At 34.5% G+C, this 16,570-nt stretch overlaps 1 protein-coding gene across 1 annotated transcript; it reads left to right on the top strand.

Moving 5' to 3' along the window:
* The first annotated feature begins 3,221 nt into the window (after positions 1-3,221).
* LOC108227699 (protein MICRORCHIDIA 7) lies at positions 3,222-15,979 on the top strand. Its single transcript, XM_017402997.2, has 20 exons — positions 3,222-3,779; positions 6,245-6,319; positions 6,451-6,485; positions 6,569-6,647; positions 6,743-6,835; positions 6,968-7,052; positions 7,371-7,446; positions 8,452-8,580; positions 9,228-9,326; positions 9,517-9,618; positions 11,030-11,191; positions 11,270-11,365; positions 11,509-11,560; positions 11,641-11,752; positions 11,826-11,890; positions 12,005-12,486; positions 14,519-14,616; positions 14,723-14,807; positions 15,378-15,500; positions 15,626-15,979. The coding sequence occupies exons 1-20, from the start codon at positions 3,329-3,331 to the stop codon at positions 15,683-15,685; spliced, it is 2,559 nt and encodes an 852-aa protein (XP_017258486.1). The 5' UTR covers positions 3,222-3,328; the 3' UTR covers positions 15,686-15,979.
* Positions 15,980-16,570: the final 591 nt, after the last annotated feature.

Here is a 16,570-nt window from a genome sequence, read left to right as displayed (position 1 = left end):
GTAGGTGGCGCCTCTCACATCGCTCCGTTTTATTTTTCTAATTTTCTAATTTTCTCAAATTTTCAGATGAAAAATATCAAAAATTAAAACTGCCTTTTTTAGTTTCGGATATATTAGAAGCAAGTTTCAGAATCTGATTTTGTTTCAGATTATTTATGGAATATAGCAGCTTGAAAGTTTTAATCTAATTTTGTTTCAGATTATTTAATTATGGGAAAGAGTAGCACACAAGTCTCTCTGCACCTATAAATACCCCAGAGGTTGTAGGGTTTTGGATCATCTTAACACAACCTTCTCTCTCAGTATCACGACCCTAGCTCTCTCTCGTGATAGTTCTATTGCTCGATTTCTAACTCAGTGTTGTCGTTCTTCTGGTGAAGGTTGTTTATACAGTATTAAAAAAGATAAAGGTTGTTGTAAGCAAAGGTAGTTATAGACTGCTATGTGGGAGTCGACAAATCCAAACACGGGTGAAGAATATAGTCTTGACATGATGTTGATGGATGATATCAATAAATTAACTATTAGTGATGTATGTTTATTGGTTATTCTTTTATAAAATTTGTTTTGTTCATCGGACATGTTTGTTGTTGTTAATTTTTGTATGATTTACTTTGCACACAAGAAAATACTATTCATGCATTATTTGTTTGCTCCGTTCAAACAGCTTTTAAGTGAAGACTGTTCATACAGTATTAAAATAAAAAATAAAGATTGTTGCAAGTAAGGGTAGTTATAGACCGCTATCGCACGGATTTAAGTTAGATGTTTTTGTGCACAATCAATCCAAAAAAATTGGAGGAAGGTGACAATGTAAGAACATGATTACTTTTCAAAAAAAAAACACAAATAAAATTAAGATTTGTCGTGCTTTAAATTGTTAATTACGTGTAGAAATTTGTTTTCATATTTTCAACATGAATTATAGTCTAATTTTGCAATTTTATATATTAGTATTGGCATTACATCAAGATTTTTATAATATAAAATTTAATTTATCCTACAAATATTAATTTTTAATCATTAATATATTTTTTATATACAGTGACAAAATTATTGCATTTTAAAAATATTAATATTAGATCGTTAATATAATTTTTATAGACCGCCGCAACGCGCGGCTTCTTAACTAGTTAATACTAATTGTAACAAATTTTACCTTACTTATTTTGATTCTTTTAATTGATTTCATATGTATACACATATATCCATATATAATTATATATCCATATATGTCATGTATTTCAGAATTTCAAAACAGCATTAATCACGCATCCTTGAATCGTGCCATTGATCACGACGTCAGTTCAGATTTACGCTTTGCTGCTTATTTGCATATGATATTCTTATTAGATCAAAGCAGATTATTTAAATTTCACATTCGAAACCATTCTTTCTTCCACGCCTCTAATCGTGACGGGTATGTTTTCTTGTCTGGCTTTCGACCTGATTTTTGTCCTCGATCGGATTTTGCTGCAGTACTACTGATCTTTGCTTTCTTTACACATTAAATTTCTCTATCTACGGACTTTGCTATGCGCTTATTTATTATATTGTATAATAGAATTCTACTTATCTTGTACAAATCGCGTTGATCCATGTATGCATCATGTAGTATCCGTCAAAGTCCTCTTGCGACGATGTTTCGACAATGGATGGCGTCTCGAGATAGTGTTAAAGTCTCGAGATATTGTAAATTGTGTTAAAGTTTTTTTTTTTGAAACTTAATGAAATTTCATTAACACAAAGCTAAATCATACATCATTGTCTCCATCGTAGATGGAGGAGGAGATCTTTTTTAATCACATGTTTAAATTATTGTGTTTCTTTCGAGATAGTGTCATTGTTGATGGCTATTTAATCGTATATGGCGATTTTCTTTTGTCGCTAATTAACGACCGTGTTATTTTAGATTACTTTGTTTCGTTACCTAGCATAAACTTTTGTGTTTGAGTCCTTCCTCTTTCTCCCTCTGTTTTATTTTTTCCTTGTTGCAGATCTTGTGTCTTTTATGTAGGATTTCTTTTTAGTCATTCAAGTTTTTTTTACTAATTTTTTAAGGTCATCTCCGCATGACTTTTGATTCATCGACAGACGTTTTTGAATAAAAGTTCTTCTTTTCTTCTTAGATTTGCGAATTTTGTTTTTTCCCTTGATCTTTTTTGCTCAAGCATCAAAACTTTTTATCTAAGTTTCGTGGGACATTTTTGCATGCTCTCTGATTGGATGATAGATTTCTTTAAATAAATGTCTAATCAAGAATTTTATTTAATTCTTGGTTCATAATTTATTTGTTCCCGTCATCTTTTCATATATTGTTAATATTTAGCTTTGCTCACCTTTTATTTTATATATACTAAATTATTTGTCTTTATTCGTATTTTTCTTATTTTTGGGAATGTTAGTTAAGATTATATGTTTTATATCCTTGAGTTTCTCTATCAGGCTGCATCAGGTTATATATATTGGGAGACGATAAGTACGTCACGCATTTTAATACTCGTTCTTGTGAAGTATAGTTCTATAACTTATTTTTAAGATTTTTCTGAACAAAAATTTAATAAGAAAAATTTAAAAAATAATTTATAAAATTATACTTTATGAGAATATTAAAGTAAATGTCGAGTTAAAAAAACCTTATACAGATAAAAAAACCTTATACATATAAATGAGTAAGAGTTGTCAGATGTCAAATCCTCATTATTTTGATGATGTAATAATTATTTTTTATTATATTTTTTATATCCATTTTCACTTTCTCCCTCCTCAATTATTGAAGTCCAATCATCTCTCCTCAATTATTTAATTTTCTCAACTACTTTATCAAAATACAAAATAACTCTATCCATTATTTATATCATTTAAATATTCATAATTTGTTCTAATACTATAAATAATATTTATAAAAAATTTAGCTTTCTTTATAAAAAAATAAGTATGAGATGTGTGAAAAATATTGCATATTATGTTGATAGTTTGTAAATGAAGACTTCTGCAATTTAGGATATGTTTATTATAAATATTTCATATTACATTGTTGTGATTTGAATGCAATGAAAAAGAGTTACGTGCTTTATAAAAAAGTTCTCTCTTTTAAAAAAAATCATGTCGAATTTGGACAGTATATAAAATAGTTTCAAGTAAAATATTATCGGAAATAATTTTGACACGAAGCAACGTTTAATTTGCTGGTGCAGGTGCACGCGTAGAAAACTCAACAGAAAGCTACTCTAGCATTTATGTGCTTGCTTTTAATTTTACTCGCACAACATAAACACAGAAAACACACACACTCGTCTTCATACCTCAAAACCCACACAGAACAACCATGGACAAAGTGAAGAAAGAAATCGTGGAGCCTTCTCAACGCAAGTCTCCAGATCCTTCTATTCCTCCTATTTTGATTGATCTCGGCAGCTCTGACTCTGACGATGACTCCGACTCCGACTCATCGTCTTCCTCTTTTTCCGGCGAGAAGCGTCCCCGGAGCCCCGACGGCGGCGGCTTTTACATGCTCAAGCGGAGGAAGAAGGAGAAAGGCTCCGGCGTAACTTTGCCGGTCGGTTTTCTTGATCCTCTTCCGGCGAAAGAGCCGGTTCCGGCGCCGCTTTCGGTGGTTCCGTCGGTGGAGGAGAATGTGACGACTGCGGCCATTGTTCCGGTGTCGAATGCCAATGCGAATAGCGGTGCCGTTTCGGCGTTGGGGAGTTGTCATAAGCAGTTTTGGAAGGCTGGGGATTACGAAGGAGCTATCAGTAGTAATTGGGAAACATCTGCTGGTAATTATATTATTTGAATTTGCAATATATAAATGTGTGTATATGTTTGATTAATTACAAGTTATTAATTGTGTATTATGAATTAGATTACAAGAAGTTTAGATTCTGTGTGGGGACGGCGAGTTTATTTGCTTATAATTATGAATTTAAGTAGAGAATCTTGAGATTTTAGGGTTTTGGATTCCATGATTGCTTTTATTTATAAATTTAAGCAGGGAATGGGAATCTTTAGATTGTAGGGTTTTAGATTTCATAATGACTTTGGAGTTGCTCCCTAGTATGATATAATCTACACAGACAAACTCTACATGTAAGAACACCATTAGATTAACTCAGATCATTTTGAAGGACTCATATAATGAAATTATATTAGTGTGTGTGTGTATAGTTATTCGAGTTTTGATGAATTTTAGAACGACAGGAAAATATGCATTGATACTGAAATGGCCGGTGTAGTTTGTGTTAACGGACGTTTTATACTTGCTTGTGCTTCTCATTCGACTACAGGTTCCTCTAAGCAAACGAGAGGACTTGTTCTTTTTCTTATAATTCATAGTATAATTTTTTAAAGGCGAAGCTGCAAATCTAAGAAAGCTATTGTTACTCTCCTTGATTTTGCAGTCATCTTATTTTCCTTATTGACTCTGCAACTTAGAACACAACATCAGAAGTACTTTCAAGTTTAATGGGAAGATGCAACTATCATCAGAAGTAGTTTTAAGTGAAAGAAGTGGTATAGATAAAATGAGAGGGAGTGGAGGAACTCATAACACAGCATCAGAAGGAATTTCAAGTGAAATAAAAAAGATGAAATTAGCGTCAGAAGTAATTTTAAGTAAAATAAGTGTAGATAAAAATGAGAGGGGGGGGGGGGGGGGGGGACTGGTGACAGTAGAGTTTGTAAGACTCAGGATTAAGCCTATAAGAGCAACACATCCAAAGGGATTGATTAAGTTGGAATCTTCTTAGAAATCTTGAGAGCAACACTTAAATAATGTGTATTTATTTTTCCTAAAAATTGAAGCATACCACAAAATCAATACAGAGAGACCAACACAGTGATTTTGCATGCTATTGTGGAACCCAGCAGGCTTAACTGTCAAGACTGACCACAAGATGTCTAAAAAATAGGAGTAATTTTTGATAGAGAGATGTTCATGGATTGGTTGTTGAACTCGTATAATTCTTGTACGAGAAATTTCATATGTTGAAAGGTGGTTATCCAATATATGCACAAGCCCTGTCAATTTTTACCGAGGATGTCTATATGGTCTTGAGGTATGCAAGTCAGCCCTGAATAAAGGGTTGATGTTCGGATGACATAGTCATCTTGAAGTCAAAAGTTATATATATAAAAGCAAATTGTACAATATGTAAAGTCGTAAAGATGATAGATACGGATGTGCAGTTGGTGGCACTTGTCAGGACGAAGCATGAAGCAGTATCTGCTTCATGAAGCATGTGCTGAGAGAGCCATGACAATTGGAGGGTGCGGGGACTTGTCAGTCGGTTTTCTACTAGAGTTGGTGTCAACTCGTATAAACTGGTTAATTTAATGGTACAACAAGGGCACTAGTGATATTGGCCATGTTCCACATTACAACAACTAATATCAGTATTTTTGTCATGGAAAAGATTACAGCCTTTGAATTCACCTTTTGAAGTGAAGACCAGTGACAAATGTGATCACTAATTCACTATAGTCTGATATATTCCAGTTGGAAGGATATTATTAGTAGTCTGATATAGTCCAATTGGAAGGATATCATACTTAGGGTATCCGATACTTTAAATCAGCTGGAATTGTTTGATCTCCCTAGTTAACGTTCAATACTAGGAAAAAACTCGTGATAGCTTGAAATATATGACCCCATGGTGATGAGAATCCATCACAAATTTGCAACCTACGGCTATGTTACCCAGACTCGGCTAAAAGTGTCCAACATGTATACGTGTCCGAGTGTCGGACTCCGCAATATTTTGAAAATTTTAAATGTTTTTTTACCTAAATAAGTGTCCGAGTGTCCATACCCATGTCCTAGTGTTCATACCCATGTCCTAGTGTCGAGTGTCCGACACGGGTACTCGAGACAAAATGAAGAGTCGGGGTAACATAGACCTACGGGACATTTTAACCTGTGTGGTTGCTATATAACAGTTAAAATACATTGACTTTATATGGCCAAAGTATTAACCTATTATTACAAATCGTTATAATAGCATAAATGCTTTGGGAATACAACTTGGTGGAATATGTCAAGTTCTATATAGGAAATTGGCAATCGTATGATCTTTTCCTCAGACATGTATGTGGATGATACTGAGATTACACTGTTAAATACAAAAAGAGAACAAATAGATGGAAGGGAAGAAGTGGACGTTTTAGTGCAAGTCACATGTGATTAAATGTCTCTCCCTTTATTCCAAGGTAGCTAGCTAATTTTTACCTCTTGCTATATCTTCAGGTGGTATGGATCATGTACGCGTTCATCCCAGGTTCCTGCATTCGAACGCAACAAGTCATAAATGGGTTCTTGGCGGTAATGTTGTGTAACACTATCTTGGTTATTGTTCATTCCATATGGTAAAATTTGTATATGATACCTACCTAGTACAATGTGTATATGGTACCTACCTAGTTAAACAAATTTTTGTTATTTTTTTGATGCAGCTTTTGCAGAACTTTTGGACAACTCACTGGATGAGGTATCTGTTTCTTCATGTCTCGATGGGATGATATATCAATATTATCTTTTATAGACGTTATAATGATTTCACGTCTTTATCAGGCTGTGAATGGAGCTAACTGTGTCAACATTGATATGATAAAAAGCAACAAAGATGGTAGCAGAATGTTACTGATCGAAGGTACATATATGTAGTGTTGATTAAATGTCGCATAGTATTTGTGGGATTGCTGGTTAACCATTTATATTTTTGGCAAATAACTATATCCACTTTAGACAATGGGGGAGGAATGGATCCTGAAAAATTGAGGCAGTGCATGTCTTTGGGCTATTCTCTAAAAAGCAAAGTGGCAAATACAATTGGACAATGTAAGTCATGATCTATTGATCTTATTTACTCAGTATTACACATTCTGATCTGATTGTTTATGTGTTTTAGTACTTGAATATCACAATGTGGCCGAAGTAACTCTTCTAATCAATATTGTGTTGTCTTATCAGATGGAAATGGATTTAAAACCAGTACAATGAGACTTGGAGCTGACGTGATTGTATTCTCACGATGTTCTGGGTCAGCTGGAAAGAGGTGCAATTTTTATATTTTGTAGTGATCCTCCTCTGTTCAACTTTTGTTTAGATTCATATTTTCTACATATATCTTCCTCTCGGTTGTCCTCCTGAAGTTTCTTGGGGACTCCATTTACTTCTTTTTTTGTTAATTACCTTTCTTTTGCCATTCTTCAGCAGTATCATTTTATATGACTCTTACTTGCCTATTTCAAGATTATTACATCTCTTTGTAGAAAGGACCTATCCAGATTGATTTTCATATTTTTTGACCTATAATGTCTGGCCTTTACGATGGACTTGTGGTCACTGAATTACTCGAGCATTTTTATCTCAGAGCCACGCAAAGCATTGGGTTGCTGTCCTACACATTCCTAAGGAGTACAGGAAAAGAAGATATAGTAGTGCCTATGGTAATGATGACCTTTTTTTCTCTGTTTGGACTTAAAATTAATGCCTAACCCTTGTTTACTTTAAACTGGCTTACAACATTAGTCCTCTTAATAATAATATTGGGCAGCCACGGAAAAAAGAGTTAACAAAGCAGATCTCTGTTGGTAAAAGGTTTTTTTTGCACCTTTTCTATGTGTGATGTGCCTGGAGCTTGGAGGTTAGCTTATTTAAAGTACACGCATCACGGAGCCCCATGAATGGTGCAAAGCACTGGCCTGTATATTTATAATAATAAAATATGTCTAAAGATTATGAATAAGCAGTATATATATAATGGAATAATATACAATCTATGATGTTATCAATAATCCATCTTCCATTTTAGCAGACGATGTATATTAGAGGATAACTGTTGTAAAAGTCTATACTCCTATTTAAAAGGGGCAGGTTTGATAGTCCATCTTCAAATGAAACCAACTTTTGTTGTAATACAATAAAAGGGCATTACTTGATCATAATGTGATAAAAAGGCTGGAAATATTGTTAAAGCCCAACTATAACCTTTTTAGAACACCAAAAGTACAGATGACTGACCAACAACGGATTATTATTAGTTCTACTATGATACTTTAGAAATCTTTGCCAGTTAGCTGAAATGATAGTATTAAAAAAGCCTTTCACATTAGTGGAAGCAAAGAGGTGTCTGCCAATCAGGGCAACATTATATGCAAATTTAAGCATAAATGTCCTAGTAGGTTAATACATCATTTTAGGACAAACCTGTGTGTTGAAGAGGCATCCACGTTTAGCTTTACATCCAAATGAGCATATTATATGGTTTCAGTAAGTACTAATATCATAGTTTCAGTTTTAATTTCATTTTGTATTGTTTTCAATGTTTATTTTAACTGAATATTGTGCGATTGTTCTTCCTTCATTCTAGATTTCAAGTTTGATTATGAATTTAACATGCATGTTCTTACCAACATATCTTTGTGCTATTCATTGCAAAAATAAAATGAAAGCTTGATTATGAAAGAAGTGGTTTGGAATGGAAAAAGATGACACGATTATCTACTGCTGACTGGGATAGGAATGTAGAGACCATTTTGCAGTGGTCTCCATTTTCAAGTGAAGCGGAACTTTCTCGACAGGTAATTTTCTGTTCTTTCTGCGAAATTGAGTGATCTAGGAATAAATTGTTAGAGGTTCGATGTGAATAATTGGATAAGTTGTCAATTGTTATTTGAGTTGCCTATATGTGTGTGTGTGTGTGCGCGCGTCATATCATCATATTTCAGCAATTTTTTAGTCTGATGTAATTTTTATTTTTTCCTCCTTTTTTTGTGTGTATGCGATGAAGTACTATTTCAATCTTTTGTCGTATGCCAGTGTGCATTGTCTTCCCAGCGTGTGACTATATAGTGTTTTCGATTTGGGAGAGTTCAGGTGTATGAGCTTGTTATTTAAATGGGTACCCACCCTTTTTCTCTATTGCACAAGTACATGTGCACGCACGCCAACTCGCATATGTTCCTTAAACATATATAAGTATTAGATGAAAAAAGAGACAGATGAATTGAATTTGGCTGTTAATAATACTCTCCTAAAGATTGCTTCCTCCATAGTAGTTCTCTTCTATTATCTTAGTCAGTTCATGTGTGTTTCACTTCTCAACCCAGGTTCTTTCCTTGCGTAAATAGCGTTGTCGCATGTCAAAAAAGAATTCTTACATTACATCTACGTTATTAGTAAGTTTGATGCTGTTGTTATTTCCCTTGTTTCTTTTTGTCCAATTTAGTTTAATCAGATGAAAGATCAAGGTACGCGTATAATTATATACAATCTCTGGGAGGATGGCCAAGGACTGTTGGAACTTGATTTTGATAGCGACCAACATGTGAGTATTTTTTTGAATACAATGAACCATCGGTGTTTGGTTCATTGGTTGTCTGGTTGGTCATTCTCATGGGTAGCCATTTGTCTGAATTAGGCAATTATCCATTTTTGTTTTGACAACTCTTAAGATTAGGCTGTTTGTCTGAAGAATACTTCGTTTAAGCTTAAACTTTGTGATATCTTACCTGCAGGATATCCAAATAAGAGGTGTAAATCGAGATGATAAAAATATACAGATGGCACATCAGTATCCTAACTCGAGGCACTTTTTGACATACCGGCATTCATTAAGGGTAAGTTGGCTGTGTTATTCAATGTTTATGGTCAATAATTGATGCACTAGCTGAGTTCATCAATTTGTATGACCAACAGCAGATGCACTAGTTGATTTAATCAATGTGTATGACCAACGGAGGACACACAGTGTCTATTCTGGATATTCAAGAAGTCTTTCTTAAATTTTTTTTTGAACAATTATCTTTAAATAAAATAATAATTTTAATCAAAGTAACACTTTTTTTAATAATTTTTAATCTTTTCTCATATTTTCATCGTCTTTCTTATTGATTTATTTTGTCATCTGTTTGTTTTCCTAAATGGTCCCACGGTGATTCATATTCACCTTAAACCTGTTTGTTTTGATGCGTGGGGCTCTAGAATAATGAAAGATCAGTAACACATTGGAGGCCCAGATGAATAGTGTTAGCTCTTCCTCTGGATATTATCACTCTATTAGACTGTATTGTCTCACATTGTTAATATCTATGATGTACCTAGGAGGCTAGGACCGTATGGTAGGCAACAGTTAATTATCAAACCTTGGTTCAAATGTCTTTTTCTATTATATCCAGAAAGCATCCTCCAGCGGATGGGGTTAGGGGACGGTGGGCGGGAGCATTCACTACCCTGAAGTCTGGAACATTCCAAAATGTCTGATCAATTTTTTAAAAAAAATAAATTTTCAGTACTAATATTTGTAATTTTTCCATCCCCCCCCCCCCCCCCCCCCCCCTTCAAAACGTGTATATAATGTATATGCATTTATGTTTTTTTTTTTTAAATTTTGATGGAGATGACGGGTTTTCAATCAATTATGATTAAATATTGTAATTAGAATTTATTTTGTAGACATGTATAGTCTACAACTTCTTAAAAATGATATATTTTGTATATTGTTGAGAAAGAAATTATTCTTTTTGTCCTCAGATCAAATCCTTTTTTGCGTTCCTGCATGGTCCCCTATATCATTTGGAGAAGTCTTTATTAGTCTCACTTGCGTAAGATGTTTGTCATTTCCTATAAATAGTATAAGTTAACTCAAGTTGAAAAAGATCTAAATATTGGATTCTATGCGTAGTTGAATCATTAGATCGTATAAACTTGTTCTTGTTTATAATTGTATTTGTGTCTTTGTGAAAGTACAACACTTCTAAATTATTAGCAATAGTTTATTTAACTGCTAGAAAACTGAGTTGTTCTTACTCTGTTCATCCACTGAAGCACCTGTAAAGTGTTGCTATGTACAACAGTACAAGTGCATTGGATCTTCTTAAGCTTCAAGTGTCACTGAATTTATGCAGTTACTGGAATTCTTCTGGTGACAAAACTTGCTTGAAATACTGACAAAAATAATAAAAATTTAAATGTTAATCAATAGAATAACAAAACTATATTGTTTTCCATTTGTCCTTTTTAATTCCACAGAGTTATGCATCAATTCTGTATCTCAGAGTTCCGCCAGGCTTCCGTTTCATTCTCCGTGGGAAAGATGTTGAGCACCATAACATAGTGAATGATATGATGATGACCCAGGAGATTACTTATCGCCCTAATCCAGTCGCTGAGGGCATACCGAAGGATTTAAATGTAATGCTTGATTGACTGCGTCGAAATGTTTTTTCTGCTCTATTATGCTGTTTGACTGATGTTCTACCTTGTTATCAGATGGTAGCTGTTGTGACTATGGGTTTTGTAAAGGATGCAAAGGCTCATATTGATGTCCAAGGATATAACGTTTATCATAAAAATCGACTCATCAGGGTTCTCCCATCTCTCTTTTAGTGCATACTAGCTTAACATCAATATTCTTGTAAATATATGTTGTATCATGAGCATTATACACTTTCTGGTATACATCAATGACCTTTCCAATGATTCTCATATAGAAATTTGTTTGATGTCAGCCATTCTGGAGGGTTTGGAATGCAGCGGGAAGTGATGGTCGTGGAGTTATAGGTGTTTATTTCAGTTGATAAACATGAAGATCTCTTACTTTGTCCACGCCATGTTCCAAGGGCTCATTGTTTTTTCTCCAGGTGTGTTGGAAGCTAATTTTGTTGAACCTGCTCATGATAAACAAGGATTTGAGAGAACAATAGTTTTGTCGAGACTAGAGACAAAATTAGTTCAGCTACAGAAGACATACTGGTATAGTCTTCATTTTGTGATTCTGATGTTATTTTTTGAAGTGCTTTATATTCGCTAACTTTTCCTCTTAAAGGTCAACGAACTGTCACAGAATCGGTTATGCTGCAAGGCGGAATAAGAAATTTCTTGATGATAGAGGTAATTTGAATTCTGAAGAATATATGCTGGCTTTGTATTCCTGAGAAAAGTGATTTATGCTTTTAAAATGTTGTATGTTGCAAGACATTTGACTCTTTTGACATAACTTTGTAGAGCCTTCGCCTGATAATATTCCGAAACTGGCTTCTAATAAGAAAAAAGACAGTAATGTCTTTAGTGGAAAAGCACCAGTTTTGGATTCATTTGGTAAACACTCCTCACATACAAGTGGGGGAAAAGAAGCAAGAAAACAATCAAAACGCGGGGACATGGGTCTTGGCAGTGGAAAGCGAGATTACACTAATGGAAAACATGGAAAGAGACACCCCATGAAATCTGGAACGGAACAGAATCATGTTGATCTAACATCATCTTCCCAAAAAGATACTTCTGCCACTGATGTGCAAAATTCCGCATCTGAAGGTGAACAACCAAATGGCGGGATGTCTCATAAAGGTTTATCGTCAAAAAAGTTCTCTAGAAGTGGTGGCTTCCTGGGAGCTCGGTCACCTTCTTGTTTGGAGCAGGATGATGCTGAACCAGCTTGCTCATCAGGCAGAAGAGCTGATCGAGGCAATAGACCCCTGCAATCCGAGGTTCTTCCTATTCTCTATATCTTCCTGTCCTCTGGAACAATCTGTTACGCGTTCCCTTTTTTTTTGTGTGTGTGTGTGGGGGGGGGGGGGGGGGGGGGATGTCACGTTATGCATGTACAGTTGTCACATGATTGTATTCTGTTATCTTATTGTACATTGCAAGCAGTGCTGGCCAAATGAGCGGTTTTGGACCGCTCACCCGGAACCGGACCACCATTTTATTCGTAAAAATTCGACTCGGAGAACCCGCGAATCAAACCGGCACTAACTGTTGAAAATAACGAATCGAATACGGGTCTGTAGAACAAAAACCGGAACCGGATCTGACCGGCTCGCCGAATCGAGCGAATCAGCAAGAACTTGAACCGCCCAATTCGGCTCACCGCGAATTGAACCGGTCCGGCCAGGATCTGTGCTATTCTTGTGTACTTTCTTGCTACTGCTTTTTTTTTTTTTTTTTGACAGAACTTTCTTGCTACTGCTAAATGCTAACATGCCCCTAGTCACATATCTTGTAGAAACTTTAAATAATCATCATAATTATATATTAGTTTATCCTTTTGTGTTACAGCCTTTTACGTAAAGCTGTAGTGGGGTTTTTGGTTAATTTTCTGAGATTGTATTAGAATATTATTACATAAAAAATTATAAATAATTATTATAGTTGTTCTTCAATTTTTATATATGAAAATGATTTATAAAATAATGACGGATTTCATCTGAATTTAACATATTGAATTAAATATATATTTTAATAATCAATTGTTATAAAATTCAATAATATATATAGAGGGTACTACTTTGATACAAAGCACTAAATACAAACCTAGGCAGAATAATATATTTTTGTAATTTTTACATTTGTTTGATTTTTATATTATTTGTTTGGTTTTAATTTTTTATTGTATCGATGCGGCTTGTTCCATTTTTTTAGAGAGGAAATCCTCTCAAATTATTTGTTAAATACTTTTTTAATTAATAAAATCTGTATGAGGTACAGTCCTTTTAAATAGATATTTAATAATTTTATTATATTAAATTAAGCACAAAATTATTTAAATAAAAAAACCCGCCCCACCCCGCGAACCCGCGAATTGGTCACGGATCCGCCGGTTAAGGCCCGACCCGGGACTAGACCTAACCATCTAAATAGACGGGCCGGTCACGAGCTAGGCTGGCTGAATTCAAATCGGCACCAACCCGGTTCGGCCCAACTCGACTGGCCGGTTGGCCACCACTAATTTTAACTTTTAAGTGGCTGTTGCATTAATTTTGGGACCAAATTAGGGTAATGCGATTTGTAGTTATGAAAGAAATAATTAAGATTATGGCTTAGAGCTTTATTCGAAAAAGATTGTGCACATAATGGCGTTTTCACACACCATGTTCTGAGAAATATTTACCATCCGAAAAGAGGAAAAGCCGGAGTCTTTTTTCCCTTTTACATTATAAATTTGCACATTGGTTGTAGATTAATGGAGTATAGTGGTGCCTAACATACTTTTGGGCAAGGTGGCCTTGCTGTATGTCAGAAAATGATGAATAAACAGAAATTATGGAGGATAAGTGTCTTACTAGGGAAGGCCTGTGGGGTTGCCAGTGGTAGCATATGTGAACTTATATTAGATAAGATCGATGGCATTCCATATGGTAGAAGTTGCATTGATTTCCCTAAAAAAAGAATGCGGCTGAAACATACTCGTGGCGTGTATATGCATGGGTTTCTTTTTTGTAATTTTTCTGGGTTATGATCGAATACAGAAATTTGAATGTCACACGACATGCCTCCACTCAGGCTAGAGCCCTCTCCCTTTTTTTTACCAAATGGAGAGGGGTATAGCAGATATATGTATGCATACTTGTATCAAGATATGTGCTCGGTAGGCTTTTACTTGTAGCTGTCCAGTAGTGTTTTTTTTTTTTTTTGGTGGTGGTGGGGCACTATTCCATGGATTTGTTAAATTAAGATCATTAGCTCTTTCGAGTCTGATTTGTTGAGGGGTCATATTATGAGATTTTCTTTTCTTCTCAGAGAGATGATGTAGATGCAAATCTGGGTGGCTCCCCTTCAAGTTATGGTTTTAAGACTTTGGAAGATCTGAAAGAAGACAACCGTGAATTGAAGAAGAGGTGGTTATTTTGATTATCGACAAATATTTTAATGCTGCATGCTTACTCGACCAGGGTTCCTTTTCTAATAATTATTCTTTATTTACTGTCAATTTTCCTGTAATAGATTAAAAAGAGAAGAAGAGATTTCTCGGAAATTGCAGCAAGAGCTACAGAACGAAAAAGATCGGAATGCATTGCTAGAATCTGAGGTAAATGTTACAAGAGTCAAGACCTTATTATTCCTGTATAAGTTCATTAATGCCCTGTTTGAGAACCAGGATTTCATTTGAAATTCTGTATTTGATCAAATAACTTGTTTGGGAATTTGGATTTGGATTTCATTTGAAATCCACACATTCAAATGTTAGTATAAATCTTAGAATTTGAAATGACAACTCAAATCCGGTCATTTGAAATCCATCATTTGAAATGAAATGCATGTTTCCAAACGGCCCCTAAGGAACTTTGTAATTTTGTTTTAACATTCTTCAGAAAAAGTGCAAACCTATGTATCAGGTAACAGTATCTTTCAATAATTAGCTAAAGATAACATCTGTCTATTTATAAAGAGAATAGGCAGGTAGTCTTACAAATGGTTTTTAATAGATAGGTAGAGCAGTTTCCTCTCCATCCCTTCCTGCCTGGTTAACAAGAACATTGGAAGGGGATATACAACTCTTATATCTGATGTTTGTGTTGTTTACAATCCAAAGATAAAAAAACTTGATGGAGCTAGTAGAGGCATCTTCTTATTGTTTTTATTTTTGAGTTTTTATCAGCTCGAGGCTTCAACGATGAAGATTCAAGACATGAACAAGGAACAAGATAGTTTAATAGATGTTTTCTCAGAGGAGAGAGCGCGGCGTGATATTGAGGAGGAGAATTTGAGAAAGAAGCTAAAGGTCAATTCTTTAAATTAATGATTGCTCCCTTATGGTTTTTCCTCTTTTTTTTCCTTCACAAACAACTCCTAGCTATCATGAAGATCTATTTACATTTATGTTTATCAATATTCCCAATTCTGTAGGAGGCATCAAACACCATCCGAGAGTTGCTTGAGCAGGTGAGACTGCTGGAGAGAAGATGAAGTCTTGTAGGGGAAGTCAGACTAGCTCCAGTTCTGAAGTAGCCCGATGAAGTTGCAGAATAGATTTGGGGTGTCATTTGGATGTGCCGGTGTATAAAATTTGAACAATGATCTGTCATTAGACGTTGAAGGTGTATAGGAGATTTTACATGTATGAGCTTATTGTCAACTTTACATCGCCAAGCATTGTTATATTGTACATTTGTACTAATTGTCTGATTGGTATAATTTATAAACAAAGTCTTATATTTTAATTAATTTTATGATATATATGAGATGTAATTCTATTTGTAATTTATATATATGTTTATGCTCATCTCATAGATTAAGCTAGTACTATTTCATTTTTATTAATTTAAAAATAATTCTTGAATATAACATAACTTAAATCTACAACATTTTGGAAAAGTTTGATTTAAATTTCATTTTTTCTTTTTATTTTTTGATTATAAAAGCTAGGTGTTGAATAAGTAGCTTAAGACACAAAGTATAAAGTTTAATATACGATATTTATTCTATAATTCTTTTATGAATTGTATAAAATAAACCTGAGTTGAATATCTCGAAAGCAGGAGAAGTTCGCGTCTTATTATATTCATTCATAAAGTCTTCTGATTCTGCAACATGGATTGCAATATCGTCACCAATTCTTCTAGCATGAATCATCCCGCAACATGGATTGCAATATCATCACCAATTCTTATAGCCAATTCTTCTAACGTGAATCATCCTCACAAGTTGTTCAGAGAGATTGAACACCGGACCACCTGAATTACCAGGAACGACGTTAAATCCGTGACATTGGATGATGGGAACACTCGGGTTCAAAGATTTTTCAAAATCATAATTGTTTGGGTTCGTTCTGAATATTTCCGTGTTCTAAAC

The sequence above is a fragment of the Daucus carota genome, chromosome 6 (genome assembly GCF_001625215.2).
Source record: "Daucus carota subsp. sativus chromosome 6, DH1 v3.0, whole genome shotgun sequence".
NCBI classification, from domain to species: Eukaryota; Viridiplantae; Streptophyta; class Magnoliopsida; order Apiales; family Apiaceae; genus Daucus; species Daucus carota.
Note: the sequence above shows the minus strand (reverse complement) of the source record. Positions and strands in the feature narration are given on the sequence as shown.